Source organism: Poecilia reticulata, chromosome 7 (assembly GCF_904066995.2).
Source record: "Poecilia reticulata chromosome 7, P_reticulata-male-v2, whole genome shotgun sequence".
NCBI lineage: Eukaryota > Metazoa > Chordata > Actinopteri > Cyprinodontiformes > Poeciliidae > Poecilia > Poecilia reticulata.
In genome coordinates, this window is record NC_088836.1 from 15,900,792 (window position 1) to 15,923,591 (window position 22,800).

General features: G+C 40.6%; 2 protein-coding genes across 2 annotated transcripts in view; one reads left to right on the forward strand and one right to left on the reverse strand.

Annotated features, from left to right (window-relative positions):
• LOC103467314 (E3 ubiquitin-protein ligase DTX3-like) overlaps positions 1–5,909 on the forward strand; it is an 18,640-nt gene extending 12,731 nt beyond the window's left edge. The window contains exon 3 of the mRNA XM_008413584.3: positions 3,997–5,909. Coding sequence (XP_008411806.1) covers positions 3,997–4,018 — 22 coding nt within the window. The 3' untranslated portion in view covers positions 4,019–5,909. The remainder of the gene's footprint in view (positions 1–3,996) is intronic.
• Positions 5,785–21,513, reverse strand: rnd1b (Rho family GTPase 1b). Its single transcript, XM_008413582.3, has 5 exons — positions 21,191–21,513; positions 20,666–20,753; positions 11,876–11,985; positions 11,645–11,779; positions 5,785–9,312 (listed from the first exon to the last, which is right to left on the reverse strand). The coding sequence occupies exons 1-5, from the start codon at positions 21,308–21,310 to the stop codon at positions 9,067–9,069; spliced, it is 699 nt and encodes a 232-aa protein (XP_008411804.1). The 5' UTR covers positions 21,311–21,513; the 3' UTR covers positions 5,785–9,066.
• Positions 21,514–22,800: the final 1,287 nt, after the last annotated feature.

The following is a 22,800-nucleotide window of genomic DNA, read 5'->3' on the forward strand; positions in this document are numbered from 1 at the left end:
ACTTACGGACTGGTGATACAGCAAAAATATCATATTATTTATCATTTCTTTTTATAGCTTTATGCTAAAAAGGAATATTCTGTTCAGTTTCACACTTTAATCTGTCTTTTTTGTGTGTGTTTCTTTTGGAATAATGGCTTCTTCTCAGCTAGGAGGACCATATGCTTCTAGTTTCAACTGTGTATGCTCACTTGGTAATGCTACCTGTCTCTTTTCTGCATTTGGGTCCTTCATCCTTACCATTTATGAAAATGTCTCCAAAAAATGATGCTCTAACTTGTCCATAAGACTTACCTCCTGATTGTGTTTCTGATCTAAGATGTAAAATTGCTGTTGTTTATATCTTCAAAAGATTTTAAAGGACAGCTATTTTTCTCAGAAATCCTTTGATCATCTTCTCTTCACTGCATGTGGGATACCTCCAACAAATATTGCCAGACAGTAAATACTTTTCCCCTCCAGTGCATGACGTACGCAATCTGCACTTGCATGCTCCATTTCCCCCTCAGAGCCTGTACATGTTGGGGTGTCCTATCTCAAGCTAGTATTCTTGGAAATTTCTCAGCTCACTGGTCATTAACAGTCAGCATCATTACTCAGGCCAGTATTATCCCGCAGATCCAACGTGTTTCTGCAGCACTGTAGTTTCTTTAATGGTGCAGAAGGAAATGAACGCATTAGTTCCCTCTTCATGTCTTCCAGTCAGATCGTAGAAAAATTCAGAGGAGACAGTGAGGATGTTTTCAGATTTATGCACTCTCTGCCTCTCCCAGACCTTGGTAACTCCTCATCCATCTTTTTTGCCCAGCCCGCCTCTTTGGCACCCTTTCAAGTAAGAGCAGGGGAATTAAAACTCAGTGGGAGGGCTCTTTAGTCCCAGAACAAGCTGCACATACACATAAGTCTCTCTTGGACCACTGAAAGCACATAGTTTTGCCTGTAGCCATGGATGTTCCCTTAAGAGAAGTGGCGGAGATAAAAATGAGCAGAGTGCAGCTCGAAGGAAAGGCTCGCCGTTCTTTTGTCCGCCTCCCATCTTCCGCTTGCACCGATATTCCTCTGATAGCTGCAGGGAACTTTAGGGTAACACATGGACTCTCACACAAAATGCACACTCTCTCGTGGATGTGCTCCGTTTTGTCTTTTTTGAGGAATGCTCATTCCTGTTAATGGCTGCTTTCTCTGAGTTGTGCAATGAAACTTTCTGCCAGATTTGTACTTAAGGTTGTACTTTTTGCAGCTGACCCTGGAATACAAAGTAGAAATGCGGCGGTAAAACACGGCAGACACATTGTGGTGCAATTACAGAGTAATTATTACTGCTGTCTGCTGCAGCTGACCTAATCTGGCATTTTAATCAGCATGAAAGACACAGAGCTGAACCGAGCTTATTTCTCCGCTGGTGCTGCTGAGGGGATGGTGCTTCCAACCACTGCATGGGATCTCTCATGTTATTTTGGCTTGTGCAGACACATGCTGGAAGTGGCATGTAGCCAGATCCACAGTGTGTGTGTGTGTGTGTTTGTGTGTGTGCGATCAGGGTACAGCTCAGTCCTCCTTGCTAAACCACTCATGCACAAAACACTGTCACATTGGGTGCAGCAGAGCAAACTCTGGGTATTGTGTGTGGTTGCCCCAGTGATCGGAAGCGGGGACATAAAACATGTTCCTGGTGCATGTGTGTGTGGGTGTGTGTGTGTTTCTCTGCATGAGTTGATGAAAAAAAAATGTTACTCAGAAATGTTATTTGAACTTTTTTTTTACATTGAATTTAATTGAAATTGGAATATTATTTTCTACCCCTCACTGAGAATTCACATATAAAATATTCATTTAACTTTAAAATAGTTTTGGAAATTCTCATAATTCCACTGTTTGGATTTAGAAACTACAGAAAAGATTTTATAAAAATGCTCAAAATAAACCCTAAGATACAGAAAACTATTTTAAAGTGATCTACTTCCAGCAGAACATGTTATTGCAACATTTCTATCTCTGCTTTAGAAGGACAATTATTTAAAAAATTTTTTGTTTGTTTTTTTTTTCATTTTATTTGCGATGTGTCACTGTGCCCAAGAGTTTACAGTTGACTGAATGGAAACGGACCCAGCCCATATCATCAAGCCCCCACCTTTATGCTTGACATTATGATTAGTTTTTTTTTAAAAGGTTTTGTTGGCTCTAGTGGCCTTTATTTGAAAGTAGTTTGACAGGAAAGAAGGTCATGATGAGAGAAGGGGAAGACATGCGGCAAATGTCGCCTGGCCAGAAATCGAACCTGTGACCACCGGCATGAGGACTAAGGCCTCAATACATGGGTTGTGCTTTGCCCCTGCGCCACTACAGCACCCATTATGATTAGTTTTTATGATTAGGTGATTAATGCATTTCGGTGCTTTAATCTAACAACCAAAACAACCCAAGTAAGTCACGTGTCTTCAGCTTTTCTGACCGCGTCGTCGTAAACTTTACAGTTTGAGATGCTCTGAGCATTGCACAGTTTGTCCTTAGAGTTACATTTGAGGACGATTGTTGAGGAAGAAAACCCAAATGAAAACAGCAGCGCGGTATTTGGTGGAGAATGGAAACAAAACTGAGGAGCATCACTGCGGCACCTGCGAGCGCTGTATCTGTCTGATTGATTTAGCAGTTGGTCTACGTTCCTGCCCTCATCTATGATGGATGGAGTTGACCTCTGGAGATAGGGACCAGCCCCCCCGTGACCCTGCATGGAAAAAGCAGGTATAACAATGGATGGATGGGGTGCATAAGGCTGGAATCCAGCTAATCTAATGATTAAATACGTTGCTGATGGCTGGAACCCGAGGCAAACACTCCTGGACTCTTTCAGAGTATTTGAGAAGATGGGATGGACAGGCTGGACCCTCCTGGCCGCTTTGGAGAACTTGAAAGGCCCTGTTGCATAACTGTGCAGCTTGAAGTGGACACTGAGAGCCCCTTGGAGAACACAGGAACATGAGGAAGATCGTGTCTAATTCTCACAGCATGAACCACCAGTGAAACCCTGCGACTACAAAATGCTAAAGGAGAAGATGAAGTTCTGTCCTTCCAGTGGCGCCAATACTTTTAAAAGCATGTTTTATAAAAGGTGGGTTTGGTTCTCACTGAATAATTGAAGGCTGAATTTCTCTGGTCTTAGCAGGAGTGACGATATAGGGAAGTGATAACTTGTACTTTTGACATTCATGATGATCTTTCAGTTTGAATCAAAGCAGTGATCAATTTGACACGGGACTCTAAGTTAAAACAACGTAGTGTTTTTTTAATTGCTACGTTACCATTAAAGACAATCTGTTTTAATGCTAAAAAGGATCTTATTCTGTTAAACTGTAAGTAAGCGCGTGGAGCAGGAAGTTGATGTGTTTGGTTATTCTGTCCATTTCCCTGCACTGCGGCAGAGGCAGATGATCTGGTGTTGGTGTGTCTGTAAGCAACAGAGAGGGAGACACAGAGACGGGGCGCTTGCTGCAGGATCTGACACCTCATCACACCTCATCAGTAATCAAAGATTAGCACGTAACTGCGCAGATGGCAGTGCATGGATAATGTGTGCAGATTCTTGTGCTGTTGACAGTATTTTTTTTCCTAAGCAATACGGCAGGGTTTTTTTTTCCATCACCATGTGCACAAACAGGAAATCTAGAGTGACAGGTTACAGCTGAGCGTCATTTGAGAACTTGAATGTTACACAGCAGCACTGAAACCTGTCAGTCCTGTGTTATTCCCCGTAGATGACCTTTTGCAGCCAAAACCTGCAGTGCAACTGTCTTAGTGTGAAGCTGTTGATTCTGTTTAATGTACACTGTGATGGCTTGTTTGTCCATCTTCCCCCCCGAAACTTGATTTAAATATCCAGATTTGGGAATGAATGCTACAGTAGTGGATTTGTTATCTGATAAAATGAAACAGAGTGGAGTTGGGATTAATCCAGTGTGTTGTGCATCCCCATAAATCCTGGCTTTTTGTCTCTTTAAGGTGGCTGTGGATGGCAAAGTGATAACACAGCGGTAGGAGAGGTGCTTAAAGAAGACTGAACTATGTCCTGACACCACTTTTCCTCAACCGAGCCCTCCAGGTACAAACTGCAGCTGAGTGGGTAACTACACTCTCAGCGCCAGTCCAGATGTTGGCCTAATTTACAAAGGCAAGCAGCGTATGTGGCCCAGTTGTGTGTCCTCGTGGCCACCGCTTGTGTATGCATGCGTGGATGTCAACAATGTCAACATCTACAGAAATAGTTCTACGTTCCCCCAACGGTAAGCTCTGGAGACCTTTTTAACCCTCGCTTCCTGCTCACTTTGTGTGGACGAAAGAGAAAATATTCGTCAGCTGTTCTAAGCTTTCAGTTAATGCTCCATCTGTGAAGATGTCCAGGTTTATGTGTGTGATTATTTTTCTACAGCCATTTTTTTCTGATTTATGAAGATCAACACATACCTTTGTCCATCCGTCAGCTATTTCATCCCAGCTTTCATTTCAGTCAACTGTGATGATTTTCTGCTCACATTTAGCGAAACCATCTGATCTGAGACTGGAACATACAGTCAGATTAAAAACATTTTTGTACATAAATGTGGGCTTCATGTAAAGTATGTTTATTTTTTAAAAATGTTTATTTTCATAAGGTACTGAAAATTGTAATTACTTGAATGTGGAATATGACTCCATGGAATATATTTTATTTTTAAACCAACATTTTCCAAGGGCATGAATAATTTCGGGCTTAACTGTAAAAGAGGAAGAGACCACATGAATATTATTCTGCAGATATTTCATGATTGTCATCTTCATTATTTAGGAGATGCTACGAGATGCACTTCTGCATTTTTACCATTATTTTCTTTTAAAAACAAATATTTTGATCACATGGACAAATTGTGAATTCTTATGACTCTTAACAAAAATAAAAATAAAATCTTACCTAAACTAAAAACAATGTCTGCACAATAGGCAAGTCTTATTTTTGAGGATTAATCTCAAATCTTAATAAACCTCAAACGTGAATGTTTAGAAAATTAAAAGTGAGATTTTTGCCTTATTAATCGAATATCTACATATACGTGCTCAATAATTGGGCAATTAACTACTGAGCCAACAATTTTCTGTAATGCGTCACTGCTATGTGAATGTTTCAGAGTCAGAAACAGACCTGTGGTTAAGTTCAAAGGTCATTTTGGGCACGTTCAAATGTGTGCATTTGCAGGAAACCAATTGGTTTGAAAACGGTGAAAGAGACCCATCTGCCAGTCACCTGCCTGCACAGTCTCACTGCAGTGAGCATAGACATGTGCTGGTTGGCCTGCTGGCACCTCAGCTGTATTCACATGGCAACAGGCCAGTTTTATTACACATCTGCAGCATAGTGGTGACCAGATGTGAAGCGTTTGAAGGCAGATAAGAGATGCAGTCCTTTGAAACACGGATCCGTCTTAAACAGTCAGAAGAGTACATTTTACTCCCATCTTTCTGAGCAGTGTTATCAAAAAAAGTAAAGGGGGAAAAAAAAGGTCAATAAAGAATCTGATTAAAGCTCCTTGAACGGCGGCTATGATCTGATATCACGGTTGATGTAATGGAAAGTGACACTAATCCGCTCATGTATGCTCATTTAAATTTGCTTTAAAATCAGACAAGGTCCTCTCGCATGTTTGATTATTTATAAAGACCAAGAGCGATAAAGACGTGCAGCTGCCTCACTGCAGGGAATTTAATTTCACTGAATTTATTTGGGAAAAAAAAAAAAAAACAAAAAAGAGGCAAACATGTTCCAGACAAGCTTTATTTAACACAGCGGTAAACACAAACAAAAGTAATAAAACAGGAAGGATTTCAAAAACAGCTTTTAAACAAATGTACATGTCACTGAAAAAAAAGGGCAAAGATAGCCACCAAATAAATACTAACATCAGGAACAATAATTTCATAACTATAAAACAAGAGACAGTATATATAACCGTATAATAGGACATGCGTAGAAGTTTGATTGCACCATTTGTATCACACATCGACTACAACACAAGGGCTGCATAATAACTGACATGGTCACTGAGCCGCCTGAACAACCCATCATAGAAAGGCTTTGCAGACAAAAAATATCAGCCAATACTTTTTTACATTTTTCTTTTGATAGCTTGGCCATAAACTGTTAAATAATGGTTTAGTAATAGATGTGGCGGTGTCTGCCTGTTGACTGAAATGATCCGTCTACATAACAGAGAGCCGCAGTCCGAACTGTAGCGAGGTGTTGAATATTGGAAGCCTTTGTGGAAACGACCGCTTCAAGCTCTGTTAAGCAGGGGGGGAGATCCACAGCACCGTTAAGACACAACAGCCATGTCAGGAAGATATTTCCAAGATAACGAGAACTCACATCATGCGTTAAATAGTGAAAAATACACATAAAAGAAGAATGGAAAAATAGCTTTCTTTGGACAGGGCCAGCCTGTGCAGTTTGATTACTTGTTCCCCTCAGTCCCACTTTTATTTTTTTTATCTTTATCACACACTAGCCCTTAATTAAAAATTGTTCACTTTTGGAGTTAATCTCTAATTTGAAAAGTGTGTAATTGCCAACTCACTCAAGAAACAGTTATAGAGCCTTGCAAAAGCATCCATAGCCATTCAGTCTGTACTTTGACAAGTACAGTTTTTCATTTGGATTTCATTTGAAATCCAAATGAACTACGCGGAGTAGTTCATTAATGTGAAGTGGAGAGGAAAGCATGCGTAATTTTTATTTCAAAATCTAAAAAAGGTCACCAGCAGTTGGGTTAAATGTCACTTACTCCGACATCCAGCTTAAACAATAACCCTCTGAAATAATCTAATTGTAAAAAAAAAAAAAAAAAATACAGTACCATTGTCACTAATCCCAGAATAAATCCAGCCGTTCTGTGGAGGCCTCAGATTTGCTAGCAAACATACATTTTACTGCACTGTTTAACCCACCATCTGAATTTAGAGCAGAGTAACCAAGAACTGCAACCAAGACATGAACGTCAGCAGAACTGCAGATGAAAACTCCTCCATTCATATTAATTTGGATGCAAATTACTCTCTTTTGGCAGATCTAGTAGACCCAGCAAACATTGAGAGGAACATACTCTGGTAAAGCAGGTTGCCAATTAAACTATTATCTGCGGCTAACTAAATCAATGCTGCACATCACCCTGAACACCCCATCTCCATGGTGAGACACAGAGAGGTGGCAGCAGCACACAGCATAGAGATGAAAGATTTAAGATCAGGGAACAGGTTCATCCTCAAGCAGGACAGCAACCTTGCACATAGATCCATAGGTTGTAGATTGGAACTGGTCAAAGTATTTTGCACTGTCAGAATGCGAAAAAGTTTCGGCAATGTGAATACTTTTGCAAGACGCTGCAATTCCTACGCCATCAAAAAACCTAACGTTTTCAGCCAACAGAAGCGTGATCCCTTCTCCCCCCTTATTTGTTTTTGTCACCGGTTCTTCCAAAAACCAGCGACTGCACAGAAGAACGGGCAGACATGAGCTCAGCAGCCGGTTTGTACAGCAGAGATGGTTTCAATCAATGACGTGTCTGTCCAGAGCACGACAGTAATCACGAAGCTGCATCTTTTATTGCCACACCTTGTATCACAAGCACTTCAATCGTTATTGCTTTACGGTCAGAAGCGCAGAACTCACAGCTGCACAGACACACAACCACGAAGCCAAAGATTTAAGCCGATGACGAAAAGCGTTCGATTTTTGCTCCGTCGTCGTTCTCGCCAGCAGTGAGCGACGCTTGTTGGAGGTCAAGAGATTCAAGTGTGCGCAAAACATGAGCTATAATTTGTCTTGGAAGAATGGAGTTGCATTTGGAGTGCTACATTAGATCAATGCAAATCCACAGGCATTTTACAGTATTGGTAAATCTCACTGACCTTCATGGGAACATGAAATAAAAAGACATTTTTCAAACTGCAAACAATAAAAAAAAAAAAAACTGTCATCATTGCAATGCTACAACTGTTTTCTGAAGAATATTTGATGAAACAAAGCATATTTTTAGCATCAATTGACAATCTGACCCCAATGGCGGCGATCTGACATTTTAAAATCTGCCTTGAACCCTGGAAGCAGTGAAGCCTCGAAAATAAGACCCACACAGCTTTTTATGATGCCGATTTCAACAAAAGCCTCTTTGCCTTTCTATTTCTGATGCATTAGCAGAAGTAGGGACTCCTGCAGTGAATGGAGCCCATTTCAAACCTCCACACACGTTTCCTGGTCTTGCGTCTGCTGCTATTTTTACAAATCCGGAGCCTCGCCAGCCTTTGCTACTTGCTCGACTGGAAGCTCGTGGAGCAGTCATTCACAGCCATGCAGCCATGGCTCTACCGACGAAGGCTGGACTCTGAACGCACAGCAGCGCTGATGCCTTCTGCCGCTCGCATCGCCACTGAGAGGCCAAGAGAAGCTCTCTGTGGATTCTGCCTCTGTTCTCCCTCTTTATAATGTTCTTTTGTCAGGAAAGGGTAAAACAGGCGACACCTCACACACCACGCTTAGGAAGGGACGTATGGGATTTTTGCTAATTCCCCAACAGTTTCATGCTAGATTCATTTAAGTACTTAGAAAAATATCTATTCTGAGAGGCATTGATGTAACAAGGTTTGAAAATTGCACACTTCCATATCGGACTAAATCGAGGTGTGCCTGTAGATGCGTAAAATCAGACGGACGGAGCACTGTTCTAGTTTGTTTAGAGGTGGGAAAATAAAGAAAGTTCAATGGACCCAAACCTTTACCGTTTTAAGTTTTGTTTCAAAAGCGAAATAATAATAATACTAATAATAAAAAAATAAAAAAAAATACGGATGTGCGCTCGAAGGTTTCAGGAGAGAGCGGACAGCTGAGTGTCCGCCTCTTCTGAGGGTTCGTTTGGTTTTCGGGGGGGTGAGGGAAGGATTCAGCAGGAGAGCCCTGATAAAACCATCATGCCCACCCCCCTTCCCCGAGACCAAATAGGCTGGGGCTGGGAGTCGCGTACGAGGACCTGGAGCCCCTCCTGCCCTCCTTCACATCACAGAGCAGCTCTTGGTCTTTTCCTTCTTGAAGGAGGAGGAGAGCAGGTCTGACTTGCTGGGCAGGTGGAGGAGTCTTTTGGAGAGGCGGCGGGTGGGGCTGGACTTTGGGAGGGGCTGCAGCTTGTTGATGCAGGCCATCGCTGCGGTGCGAAATACGCTGTGAATGCTTTTCTCCGAGGTGAAGGCTGAGCACTCCAGATAAGCTTCGGCACCAAGCTGCTTGGCCATAGCAGAGCCCTGTAGCAAATGATGTCAGGAAATGCACTGAATTAGCATCTTGCACCAAAATACAAGATGCAAAGTTAACCCCCCGCCCCCTGCATGCAGTGCAGTGGGAAAGCATTTCCATCTGAAAAGTTTCTTCTCTTTTTGCTGTGCTGTTACACTTTAATATGTCAAAAATAAATCTGTTTTCTAACCTGTGAATAAACTCCAACATGCAGTTTTCGGAATGATGATTTAGTTTACAAAGAGAAAAGAAAACAACCCGAGCCTCGTGTCAAAAGTAATCGCCCTCTTGTTAAAAACTGAATCAACTGTGACAAAATGTTTTTGTTTTGCGAAGTTCAGATCAATTGATGAATGTCTCATTAAACCCAAGACAAAGGTTTTGGACAGTGTAGGCCTCACTTACATCTGCTGTGAAACTAACTCAGCATTTCAAGAAAAGAACTGACAGTCAGACATGGTAGTGGTTCTGTGCTGGTCTGGAGTACCTGCTATAATTGATAGAACTGATCAGAAACTCATCTGACTTGTCAACAGAATGTCTGACTATCAGTTACTTTAAGCTCAAGAATATTTAGTTTATCCAGTAGGAGAATGAGCCACATCCACCTCAGAAAGGGTACAAAAAATAAACAAACAAAAGCAACTGAGGTTTTGGAGTGGCCTAGTCAAAGTAGGGAGTTAAATGTGATTGAGATGGTCTGGGTTGGCCGTTTCTGCTCAAAATCCCTCAAATATGACTAAACCGAAACATTTCTTCAAAGAAGAGGGAGGCAAACATAATCTACTTACAAGTTGATGGCAGCACAAGCACTTCTCTGGTTTACCACACAGTCAGGATGCTTTGAAAACTGCATTTAGCATTTACTCTTGCAGTCTTTCATTTTAAAATGTGATATTTGATATTTAAGTGTTAAGTATAAGTTAACATTTTAAATTAGAGAGAACAATTACTCTAGAGGACAAAATGAAACATTTTCACTTTAAAATGTGTTTGACATTTAAGTACAAGTTAACATTTTAGATTAGAGAGGACAAATACTTTTTCACGACACTGCGTAGTAAAGCAACAGCCTGAAAGCTTAAACTTCCAAAAAAAGGCATCAAAACGAAAGCATGTTCTAACAGATTGGTTAGTTCATTCTAGAAAACCCATTTCCCACTCATAATCATGTCTCCTTTAGGTGGAATTAACATTTTTCCAACCTCTCTTACAGGAAACTACAGACAAAACTAATTGCTTTCAAAATGAAAAACATAAAACGTAGTTTTGCTGTTGAAACAAATCCCTCCTCACTGGGATAATTTTAACAAATGTAAAACTAGGTGGATAAAGACAATGACTTATTACGCCCCATCGCTGATCCCCTTCGGTTTCTGATTGTATTTGTAAAATACTTCGTGACAGGACAACTAATGAGTCAACAGCCAGCTTTGAGCCAACTCTCTTTTTACATACGAAATGTTTACAATTGATCTGGTGGGAGAAATACTGTATTACTGAGCGAATGCAAGCAGCAAAGGTTTCATTTAAAACATAGAACTAGTTTATCTCTTTTGAGTTTAGTACTTACTCACGTCTGAATGACGTCACTTAAGCTGCTTTGCCAAAAATAAATAAACACAACCATAACATTTTAAACTTAAAACAAATCACTGTGTGAATAAGAAAATATAAAATAACTGCATGCATTGATTAGAGATGCATCAATAAGATTTCCAATCCATTTTTTTCTAAAGCTTTGATCTTTTGTGTCTTCTTCAGATTATTTAAATTACGAGCTGTGTGTTTAAGAGAGCGTCTGCTGCAAAGCAGGGTTCATATTTAAAAGTGGGCAAAGTTATTACAGAGTTGACACTTTAACTTTACTTTTTGCATCTTATATTAGTGATCAATGTGATCAGCACATTTAAGTGCAGCTAGCATTGATTAAACGGCAGTGTCTAAGTATATTCCCTATTAAAAAAATACATCCTTACCCCTGAGATTTCCAAACAACTTACAGCTTTTTAAATCCAACATTTTCCATCACAGATTCACTTTTTAATTTTTTCCTCCATAGTAGCAGATCTTATACCAAAAGATCTGTTACGAGCTGGCAGTGTGTACATATGGGACTTTCTCTGACCTAAAACTAAACCTTGATTACGAGCTGCTGACCTGTCGGGACTGATTAGGCTGAAAATCGTCTGGTTCTGGTCAACAGTCCAGTCTTGGTGCATCTCTAAGACTTACTTGAATTTATTTCAAGAGAAAAATACACATTACAAAAAGAAAAATATCTGGTCCTGCCAGTTTTAGTTTAGCCTGACTGAGAAATAAGCTTCTTGTGGTTCTCACCTGCTCATAGGCAATCGGAGTCTGTTTCAGGTTGGACAGCTCCATGAGCGTGCACACGTCGGTGCGGAGGTCTATCTTACAGCCAATCAGCAAGATTCGAGTGCTTGGACAGAAGTCCAGGATTTCACTTTTCCACTGTGGACACAAACGTATAATTGTTAAGCTCTCTTTTGTTAGAGTTTTTACATGACTGTACAGAAAATAAAAATAATAATACAAAAAAGACATTACCTTTTTGAGACTGCTGTCCATTGTGTCTGGGCGGCTGATGTCAAAGCACAACAAGACGGCGTCAGAGTCACTGTAGCACAGGGGCCTCACATTGTCATAGTATGGAGAACCTTAGAGGGCAGAGAGGCAACATACTATTAATGTGGTTAAAAGCAGGAATGAGCAATTTCTAAAGAGACAGATGTCTCAGATTTCATATTGTACCCTAGTTTCATTTTTTTAGCTCCTGAATCTCCAATTAAACTAGTTGACTCTCAGTTATGAAACATTAAAACCTTGATGAAACAAAAGGCAAATCTGACCAACATCCAGTAGATAGAAATAAATATTTCCTACCAAAATAGATATTTTTATAGTCAATGGGAGGAGAATACAGTTGACAGAATGCAGTTCCTGTGTGAAGCTTTTCCAAGAACAAAGCTTCTTTTCTCATCTGAAAAAAATTTATTTACAAAAGATCCAAAATGGCATTTAAAATTTGACAGAGCCATATGACCAGCACCATTCTGGAAAACAACAGCATTTATATTTGTACATGGCTGCCACTTGGCAAACAAACAAACAAAAAAAACAGCATCTGAAGATCTGGCTTCCAGGAGTTTCAAACTGCAACTTTCCTTTCTTTTTTCTACATCTAGCTGTACTGCAGAGCTTACGCTGGCTAACTTCTGTTGAAACAGGAACAAGTGAAGATTCATTTCAGCTCTTTTATAACATTCCTGTTGTACAGCACCACTACTTTTCCACTGACTTATTATCTTTTGCATTGTTTCAGTTAAATCACTAGACTTTATAGTCACCACAAGGGAGTGCAGCCGCCCCCATTCCGGTATAATGATTGGAGATATTTTCTTATCATTACTCTCAATGTTGCTTTATAACATGTGTAGACATTTGCCTAGTGAGCCAGTCATTTTTGTATAGAAAGAAAATAAAAATAAATCAGCAGGCAGCAGTAGGGTTTACAGGCAACCACCATCGCTTCTTCTTGATTAGCTTCACTTTTCTGTTCTTGAAGCTGCTGTTTTTCTTGCCTCTTGTCATCTTCTCCTGCCTCTGCTGGCATTTCAGAGGCAGGAGAAGATGACAATCGGTCACTAAATCCTCATTGATCTTCCCTTGCACTAGATTATGCAAGTGGAACGGTGGGGTTTGGGGCAGGCAGACGCTCCCACTCATGCTCAGAATCCTTAAGTAATCCACCCCCCCACCCCAAAAAAAAAAAAAAAAAAAATCCTATGCTCGGCAGCAGTACCTCCAGTCCCTCTGTTTCCACAGCAACAACCTCGGAATCCACCGTCTACATCAGCCATTCCTCCTCTTCCTCCTCCTCCCACCTCTCCATAAAGGCTTGCCCTTGCTGCCAGTCAATCACTTCAGACCAGAAAAACCAACCCACCCACCTACTGTTGGGGACATTCCTTCTCTGCATTAGAGACTGAGACGCACATCCAGTAGATATATATATAAAAAAAGACACACCTGATTACACACAATACTCGCCATCTAATTTTGGCTCCATCCAGAGGTGAGCCCGATCCGCTATCTGATGAAACAGAAGAAGAGTTCTGCTCAGGGGGGATTAAAATGTTTACTTCAGTCTCCGCGCGGATCCCAACGGGGATTCGGAGCGCCTTTTATAGCCGCAGATAAGGGAAGAAGCGCGTGTAATCACTCATTAGACATTACACAACTGTCCCGATTGTTTTCTGCGGAGGAACATCGGAAGAAAACACACAAAAGCTCATGCAAACATGGATGAGTGCATGTGAAGCAGTTTCATGAATATTTAATGATCCTTCGCATTATCAAAGGTTGAAAGTGAATTTGCCAGCTGCTGGGTGCTGTGAGTGGAATAATGACAAGCTGTGATGAAATTCCTCAGGAACCGGAGTCCTGAAGAAGAACGTGAACACGGTGGGAAAAGAACAAAAGAACGCGCTCGTTTCATTCCGACTCTGGTTCTGTGCTTGAAGAAATAAACATGCTTTCAGTGCTGTCATTTGAGACCTTATTTACATTTTTTTTGTAAGAGAAATGCTCACGCATAAATCCTCAAAGCTTTTTTAATAATCTACCTCAAGTAAAGAAAGTTGTCTATACGTGAAAGCCAGAAATAAGCCTCGTTTTAGTGATTGCACAAAAAATAAAAAAGTGCATTCTGGCTGAGGAAAGTTTGGCCACACTCCTCACGTTCAGCTGAAAAATGCTTGATGGGTTTTTTTCATTGTGCAGCATCTCAGTGACATCAGGGCCTGAAACTTTGGCCAGGCTCAGGAACCATTATTTAATTTTCAGCCAAGAATGTTTTTTGGTTATTGTCACGTTTCTACATCTAGTTCTGCTTCATCTCCAAGTTTTTTTTGTTTTGTTTTTTTTTTTTACAGCTCGTTTCATATTCCTCTTTGATACACGGCAGATTTCACAGGATCATGAGCTGACCAGGTTCTGCTGCAGGAAAATATTCTGAAACCATGACACCTCCACCACCATGCTTCACAAATGACATCAGGTTTTTTGCCATTTGATGGATTCCGTTTATGCCAAGTAACCCGAAAACTCTTCCAATTAAGACTAACCTGACCAAAGAACAATACTCCAGAAGTCCTGGTCTTTGCATTTTTCTTAGCATGCCAACAATTCCTCTGTAGACACCTTCCATGAAAGTAAAGCTGATTTTAGACGCATGCTTTTACATCTAGATCCTGTTGTGGGATCCTTCGATGGTTGATTTTAGATTCTCTCTCTCAGGGAAGCCAAACCACCAACACACACACTGAACCTGCTTTTACCAAGCCGCAGAGCAATCGCTTACTGGTAATAGACATGAGGAACATGTTAGCAGTTTCATTTAGAAATTCCTGGAGGCACATGGAGTGAAAGGGAGCAGGAAGCTCCCATGTGAGCCAACACAGAGGAGGGAGCGTCCACCTCAAGAGGATATTATTGCTTGCGTGGTCGAAATATGCAAAAGACAAGAATCCCTTCCACGCTGCCACCCTCCCCCAATCCTGCGGCCTATATAGTCATCCTTTACTTCACATGACTGACAAAAGAAACACAGCCTGGGACAAAAAGTTACTGTGACTGCATTTTAACAAAAGCATCATCAATATCCATTTAAACCAGGAGTCACAAACGGCCTGAAAGAAAGTTTGCATTCAATGGCTTTTAAATCAGCACACATTTGAATCAGAGGATGTGTTTCAGTGTCCCTTATCTGTCATGCAGGAGAGTCTGCAGGGTGCTCTAAAGAGCTCCTCCTCCAGTAAGAGGTTATCTCACAGCCAGGAAACAGGATGTGATTCTGCATTAAACAACCCCTGATCTAAATGCAGCAATCAATAGAGGGCTGCACCAAGGGGGCCCCGAGAGCCCTTGCCTCTAAAGCTGACAAATACGTTATCCTGCCAGCATAGAGGGAGAGAGAGAGAAAAGATTAAGTAGGATGTTCCAACCTCCCCATTTTAGATCTCTGCTGCAAACCGAGGGATGATTTGGACCGTCAGATCGATGCCCATGCAGCGATAAGCAAGGCCAAACGTTTCCTCTACCCTCCTTTCTTTACGACAGATGAAGAGTTTCTGAGGCATGAAACATGCGGAGCGAAGCTGACTAACTGGGGGATGGCAGATGAAGAAAAGATTGCAAGTCTTGTTGCTGAGATCAACTTCGTATGCGTTTAATGGTGCAGCACCCAGGGCTCAAAACCCACAGAGGAGAGAGAGCTGGAGATGGGAGGGTGAGCTTTACGGGCTGGGAAGACGACCGTCGGAGCACACAGGTGGGGGAAGGGAGGACCTCGTCTCCTCTGTGTGCATGGGTGACAGAGAGCGCTTGTGCGTTCAATCAAGTGAGCGACGGAGTCCATTTTCATCATTAGCCCTCCTCTCGCTATCTGAATGCACAGGTCAGACAGACTAATGATCGCGGGATGGGATGACTCGGATTGTTTTTTTTTGGGTGGGTGGGGGTTTAAGTGCTGCCCCAGCTCCATCACCCACACTCAGCCGACTGAAGCTGTGGCACTTCAGCTGATAACTGCAGACATTAGTTTACAGTCGAAAGAAGAAACCCACAAAGTTGCCTCAGATTGTTATTTTACAGTTTTGCATCTGCCAGGGTTTCTGTTTTTAGAGAGGGGAAATAATTTAGTTCCAGAAATGCTAGTTTACTGTCGGAATGAGGATAATAATTAAGACTAACCCACTTTTTTTGATACGTTAAGTTTCTTTATCATTAGTATTCCGACCAACCCCGTTACCCTCAGCACCTCTCTTTTGCCCTGACTTTGTTTTAAACTGAAAATCAACCATCAAAGAGGTTATAGCTGAGATCAAATGTCAATGTTACATCATAAAATAAATATCTTTGTTACATCTATGATTTAGTCTAGCACTGTTTAGCTTTGCTGAGGACTCTCTTCTTTTAAATCTTGATATGTTTAACATCTGCATCACAGCCCCCGCAAGAGCATTACATCTCCATGTACTGTGTGAAGACTGCAGTTCACACAGTACATTTTTATGTATTTATTTTTTTCTAAAATTCCTGAGACTTGCACAACTCTGGATATTTTTGACATAGCCTGAGACCTGAGTCACAGAAGAATTACATGAGCTGCTTTAAGTTGATGAGAAGAGCAAGAGACGTGCAGAGAAACCAGGAAGATCAGTCAGATCACTCTTAGGGGACATGGTAGCTCCAACATTAAAAAAAAAAAGACCCTTTTTCAGGTGAGTGAACACATTTACTACACCAAAGTGAAACCAGGTTGTGCTAACCACAAAACTTTTAACAGTGCAAGTTGTTACTGACAGAAGAAAGTTCAAAATTGCCATTTTCAGCATCCGAGGCATTTCCAAATGAAGCAACAGGAAACTGTTAAGTTTTTTTTTTTCCTAACATACTAATTTAAACTGACCAATGAGAGGAATCGTCTTCACAATATCAGGCTGAAGACAGAAGCTAAAACAAAGAGTCGTAGTGCAATATAGCAATATTAAATATTACTAAAATGCAAAGTAATTTTTATTAAGTTATTTGAATAAATAAAAAAAACATCTATGTTCTCTAAATAAACTGTCAGATGTTTCTAAAGAGAGGAGGATGTCTTGTTTGGGAACTCTGTGGTCTTATAGTGATATGGTTCCGTTTTCACAATAAGGTTTTACATGGATGGGGTCACATCCACCTTTAGTGGCTGGAACAATTTTTACACTAAGTTTGAGGTGGACACAGATTGGGAGGCAGCAGATGGACTGGGCCTCCAAATCACAAAGGTCACCTTAGCCTAAGGTTTCTGACCAGGATGCTGCTGGGTGTCCGCCCTCAGGAGATTTCCCAGGCTCATCCCACTGACAGGAGACCCAGAAGCAACCGAAAAGATTATATTATCCCCTCTGGCCTGGGAACACCATGACAATCGGTCACTAAATCATCCATCCATCATCCAAAAAGGAGCTGGAAATTGTGAACATCTGGGATTTCCTCCTGGATCTATTAGATCTGCAACCTGATCTCTGACAATCGGATGACACTGAACAGATGAGTGAAGCTCTAAAGATATGACACTACAAGCAGAGCAGTATACTGCTAAATGTTCTGTTCAGACAACAATATGTGCTCTCATTTTGAGTTAAACTAGAAATAATAGTAGCTAAATCGATGGCATCAATCTCAATTGTACACGATACAGTAAGCAATTAGATTACACTAAATTCTCCCAAACTCAAAAGCCTAATCAGCAAGATCACTGACCCTGAAATAAATTAGTTACCAACACCACCAATAATGAGATTCATTATTAAGTATTCATGAGTTACGGCCAGTGGACAGTGTTTGCTATCCCCTCCTCCTCTCTCCGCCCTGTACGTCCGATCAGATCAGCCTGATTAAAACCAGAGGATTGATTTTAGCCTGTAAATCCATGGCGGAGCTGAGAGAAGGAGCTGCCTGCCGTGTGGAGCCGGTGATGAGGTCAGTGAAATCGATGAGGGGGAGCTGGGATAATGAGGAGACGCTCTCGCTGTGGACGGGCCACAGCAGCACAACTCCGCGCAATTAAGAGGATATTACAGTAAAAAAAAAAAAAAAACGCAGAGACGGTACACAGAGACTAACACACATTGCTTTAGTCTGTCATCTATCGTCAGGAATCAGAGGGGACTGATGTTCTGATCTCAGTGGAACAAAGTATGTGTACAGAGGTGAATGATTTGTGTTAGATTACCATCCATCCACTATACCAGATGACCTGGACATGGACAGGTCTTGTTAAGCTTACATAGTGTTAATTTGTTAAAGGTCTCATCGGATTCTGTCCTGGAATGTACAGGTTTGGATAAGTAGGGGGAAAAAATGGCACCCTATGGAATTTTTTTTTTTGAGTTTTCAGACTTAACTGTATTCTCTAAAAATTTTAAAATAGAAATTTTCACATTTATTAATATTTTATTTGTATAATTTGTCTTTACTTTATTGCAAACTGAGTTTAACATTTTAGACGTCAATATGTACATTTTTGATTTAATGATTGAGAAACTCCAAGCTAAATACACTCTCTAAAATAATAAAAAATGACCAATTTCACAGCCTTTTCTGTTTCAAGACAATCAGACTTTTTGTTTTTAAACCAGTCGGATCCAGATGCTAGCCAGCAAAATATACAAAATATTATTGCTTAACATTTAAAAATACAGTAGAAAGTACTAAGAGACCCAAAATGGTGGGTCTTTTAGTACCCATCTGTTTAGTCCTAATTTTACAAGTCTAAGAGACTGGAAAAAGTGCTTTAAGCCGATTCATAATTTTTAAATATATATAGATGGTACTATCTGACAACTACAAAAGCATTGGGAGTATAAATGGAACCCTGCTTTACAAGTCTAGATAGAAGGTGGATGTACTCATGTATGTTTGGGTCAGTTATGTCCACTGGTCCTATTCAGAGTCTTAATCCCCTAGGATGTTGCTGTTTGAGTGTGTGACCCGAGCAGCATATGGAGGAAAATGCAGGTCACCACATTTTCTCCACTCCCTCCTCTCTGTCTGCTCTAGAAAACCTTTCTGCTCAATAGGAAACCACATCATCCCCGGCCGGGCAGCAGGCCCACTCCCACTGGCCAGACCAAAGGTCCACAGTCTGGGATTAAAAGATGGCATTTGGTCTGGGGCAGGAATTATACTGCTACAGACCAATTACATTTTTATTCATTTATTTTCCGTTTACTCTGCGAGAGAGTGAAAACATTCGCTTGTACATGTGGGTCTGTTATATAAAGGATTTGTCCTAAAACCGGTGCACAGAACACGCGAAAACACACGTAAACAAAACTCGCAGCCGTGGGATTTGCTCCGTCACGCTGATCCGGTAACTCTGGAGATGTGAGCACGGAGGGCGAGCGATGAGCACTGAGCAGAGAAGGTGCGGAGCGGTGAGCAGAAGGGGAGTCTGACTCCAACAGGTGCCGCAGACCCATGATGGCAGGATTCAGGTCAGCACAACTCCAGGGATATCTACAAAGACACATTGACCCTCTTTTCAAGCTTGTGGTGGAAGCGAACACATGATGCCCAAATTCACCATTGAAAGCAAGTGAACTGGAATAATAAGTGTTTTTTTTTTTTTTTATTCTGTACATGAAACGTATTTGCAAATGTGTCATTCCTTTACCAAGCCACAAAGAATAAAAGGTCAATGAGGCATCCAGTATCCTTTCACAGCAAGGCAAAAGTATTCAGGCTCCTTTCACTTTTTTTTTCTCCACATTTCTTCATGATACAAACAAAAACATCAGGGCTTCGATGCATTTCTTATTGTGTGACATAGCAACACAAACCAGTGAATGCCATTGGTTTGGAATAAAGTTTTCAGGATTTTTTTTTTCCTAAATAGAAATCTTTAAAGCATCTCCTGTATTAACACGTTGCCGTAGCGAGTCTTTGTGGGTATGTTCAGCTGAAAGCGTTCTCTTATTTAGCAATAATCGTTAGCAAAATAACTTCAAGTATTCCTTCTGAAAGGTTAAAAGTTCCTTTACTTTGGTGCTTCTGCAAAAATACAAAGTAAAACATACAGCAAAGGGGGGACGACTGCTCTACTAACCTTCTGCAAGTTTAAGGTAGGATTTAATGACAACAAAAAAAAGAAGAAAAATCAAGAAATTTTGCAAAACCAAAAAAACCATTTGTTAACGCAAGAGGAATAAAAACAGATTGCCGTACCCAACCCCACCTTCCATTCTCACCACAGTGAAAGAAAGCAACCTCAGTACCAGTACAGTGTATTCAGGATGATGTGCAGTATTTTGCCACACACAGCACTGAGCATGTGTCGTCAGACCAGAGTACCGTCTTCCTCTCCCTACTTGCTGCGTCTTCCTGCCACTATTACATAAAGGCCGGCCAGAAATAGTGCATCCAACTAATAGTTGTTCTGTCATCAGAATAACTAGATAAAGATGTCCTCAAGTGCCTTCACTAGATTTTATTTAGGTGTATTCTAGTAAAGGGGCCTTGGATACTTATGCATAAAAGAGTTTTTAGATTTTTATTTGTAAGAATTTTGAAAACCTGGAACGAATACTTAAGCGAGGAACTGTATCTCACAGCGTTCAACTCTGATAAGAACACTTGTTAATCCTCCTTATTGCTTCAAATGTCTGTCCAGGTAATGAAGTCTGTCAAAGAAGCTCATTAAACGCTTCGGTCATCGCCCTGTTGCGCATCCCTGTGCGCTGCAGGCAGAGCTGAAGGTCTTAGTCCACATGGGAGCAGGCGGTCGGTTACCTGAGGTGTCCCACAGACTCAGCTCCACTCGCTGCTCCTCCAGCTCCAGACACGCTGTGTAGTTTTCAAACACCGTGGGTACGTAGGTCTAGGGAGTAATTAGCAACAGGATGCAATTAGCAGGAAGGTGTCAGTTACACATAGTGGAAGTTTATTTAGTGCAACGAACACGAGAAGGGGGGACCAACAAAAAAAAAAAACACGTCCTTTGCTTTGATCAGTCGCTAGGATGCAACTGTATTATATCATAAAAAGAGACATTGTAATAATCTCCATTCGGAATACAATATAAAGCTTGTGCAAAGTGTATAATAAGTCAGTGAGCACAAAATAAACCGAAATAGCCAAATCCCAGTAAATGCGCATGCAACAGCGCACTCGGATCGCCCCCCCCCTTCTGCTTTTTGTTTATATTTCACAACACTTATGTTTCATAAAATCATAAAGTAGCTTCTTGTGGATGAATCCCAATCATATATATATACACATTTATATTTTTTTACAATTATGAGTCACATTGCATACCTCCGGGTAGCAGTCCTTCGCCAGCACTTGCAACATCGCCGTTTTTCCGCATTGAACATCTCCCACAAGAACCAGTTTACATCTCACCACCAGCGGTTGCGTATTTCTCCTTTCCTTCATGATGACGAACACGCTCCAGAGTTTTCTCCAGGAAAAAGAAAATGCGATGGACAAAATCAAATACTACTACTACTACTACTAATAATAATAATAAAAAAAACAAGCTATAGAACAGCTCAGTTACAGTCCCAGTAAGATAAAGCGTCCCTGCTTCTGTCTGTTGGAGGATGCCCGCAGTTGATCTGATTGAATTTGCCACTGCGGCTCTTTATACGGGCGAGAAGCAGCCAATAGGAGCTCACAGTCCACAGGCTCTGTTACGTCGCTTCACTGCGCTCAGGATTAATACGAGGGGAACTACAAACATGCACATTATTCAGTCAAGGATCATCCATCTATTCTTTTTTTTTTTTTGTATGTATTAAGAATTTTCGTCTGGAATTTCATTATAGAGCTCTATTAGCCACAAAGGGGGAAAAATGTATACACTGTAAAAACGAATTTCGGATTGTATTAAATTTCTGTCATTTAAACCTATTTTAAAGCTAATCAAATATAAGTGTACATGTAAATATAATGTGCAATTAAATTTTTGAGCCAAAGCAGACTTTCACCGTCTGAAAACAACTCCGATCTCAAGAAGCAATCAGGAAAATGGGAAACACCTGTAGCTAACAGGTAAAAAAAGGTAGCGAATAAAGGGGGGGATGAACACTGACAAGGGAATTCCTGAAATTAATATAAACAGATTAGAAACTGCTTATAAGGAAACTAGCCTCAAATACACAAATAAGAGATAAGAATAAACTAAATACATGAACGAATAAACAATACCATATCAAGAGAATAAACAACAGGGAAATGATCAAAACAAAACAATCACATTGTACCCAAAGTTCAAACACACATAGATCATAACATGACATGGCGAAAATCTGCTTTAGTATTTATCTAATTTATTCTAGGTGTTGCTTCTAACTTCCCAGAATCTGAATTTATGATAAGTTCTAAGATGCTTATAATGATTCAACAGAACTGTATTTCAAAAACTGTTAACTGTTTTGGCAAAAAAACAAACAAAAAAACTTCCTTTTCATGGTGTAATCTTTCTTTACTTTGAACTGAATGCTATTCTGGGAATAATGTCAGGTAAAAAAATTGTTTTGATAAACTTCATAATGAATTAATGATTGTTCCCTTTGAAAACAATGCATTTTAGGAAACATTAAAGAAATTACCATACGCAGGCAAAACCATGACCTGTCACTTGACCCGTTCCAAATTGATTGGTTTAAATGACTTAAGTGGCTGGATCGATTACCAATCAGCACAGGGATAATTGGTTTAATTTTCTCTTCACTTCAAGACAGTTGTCTTATTATTAAAAGCAATAACCTTCCCTCTACAACAGTTTTATATTTTTATCAATGAAACTCAGTTGATTATTGAATTTAAAATGATTCCACATAGTTTTACAAATGGGTAGGAAGTGGTTCCTGTGTCTCCTGTTGACCTCAGATCCTCTCACACACCCTATGGACTAAAATGGT

Excerpts from the sequence above, each read along its gene's own strand:
- rnd1b (XM_008413582.3), bottom strand. The coding sequence starts at position 21,310 with ATGAAGGAAAGGAGAAATACGCAACCGCTGGTGGTGAGATGTAAACTG. Across the intron at positions 11,986-20,665 it reads GAGTCTGTGGGACACCTCAG|GTTCTCCATACTATGACAAT; the intron begins GTAACCGACCGC and ends CTGCCCTCTAAG. Across the intron at positions 9,313-11,644 it reads CTCCGATTGCCTATGAGCAG|GGCTCTGCTATGGCCAAGCA; the intron begins GTGAGAACCACA and ends CATTTGCTACAG.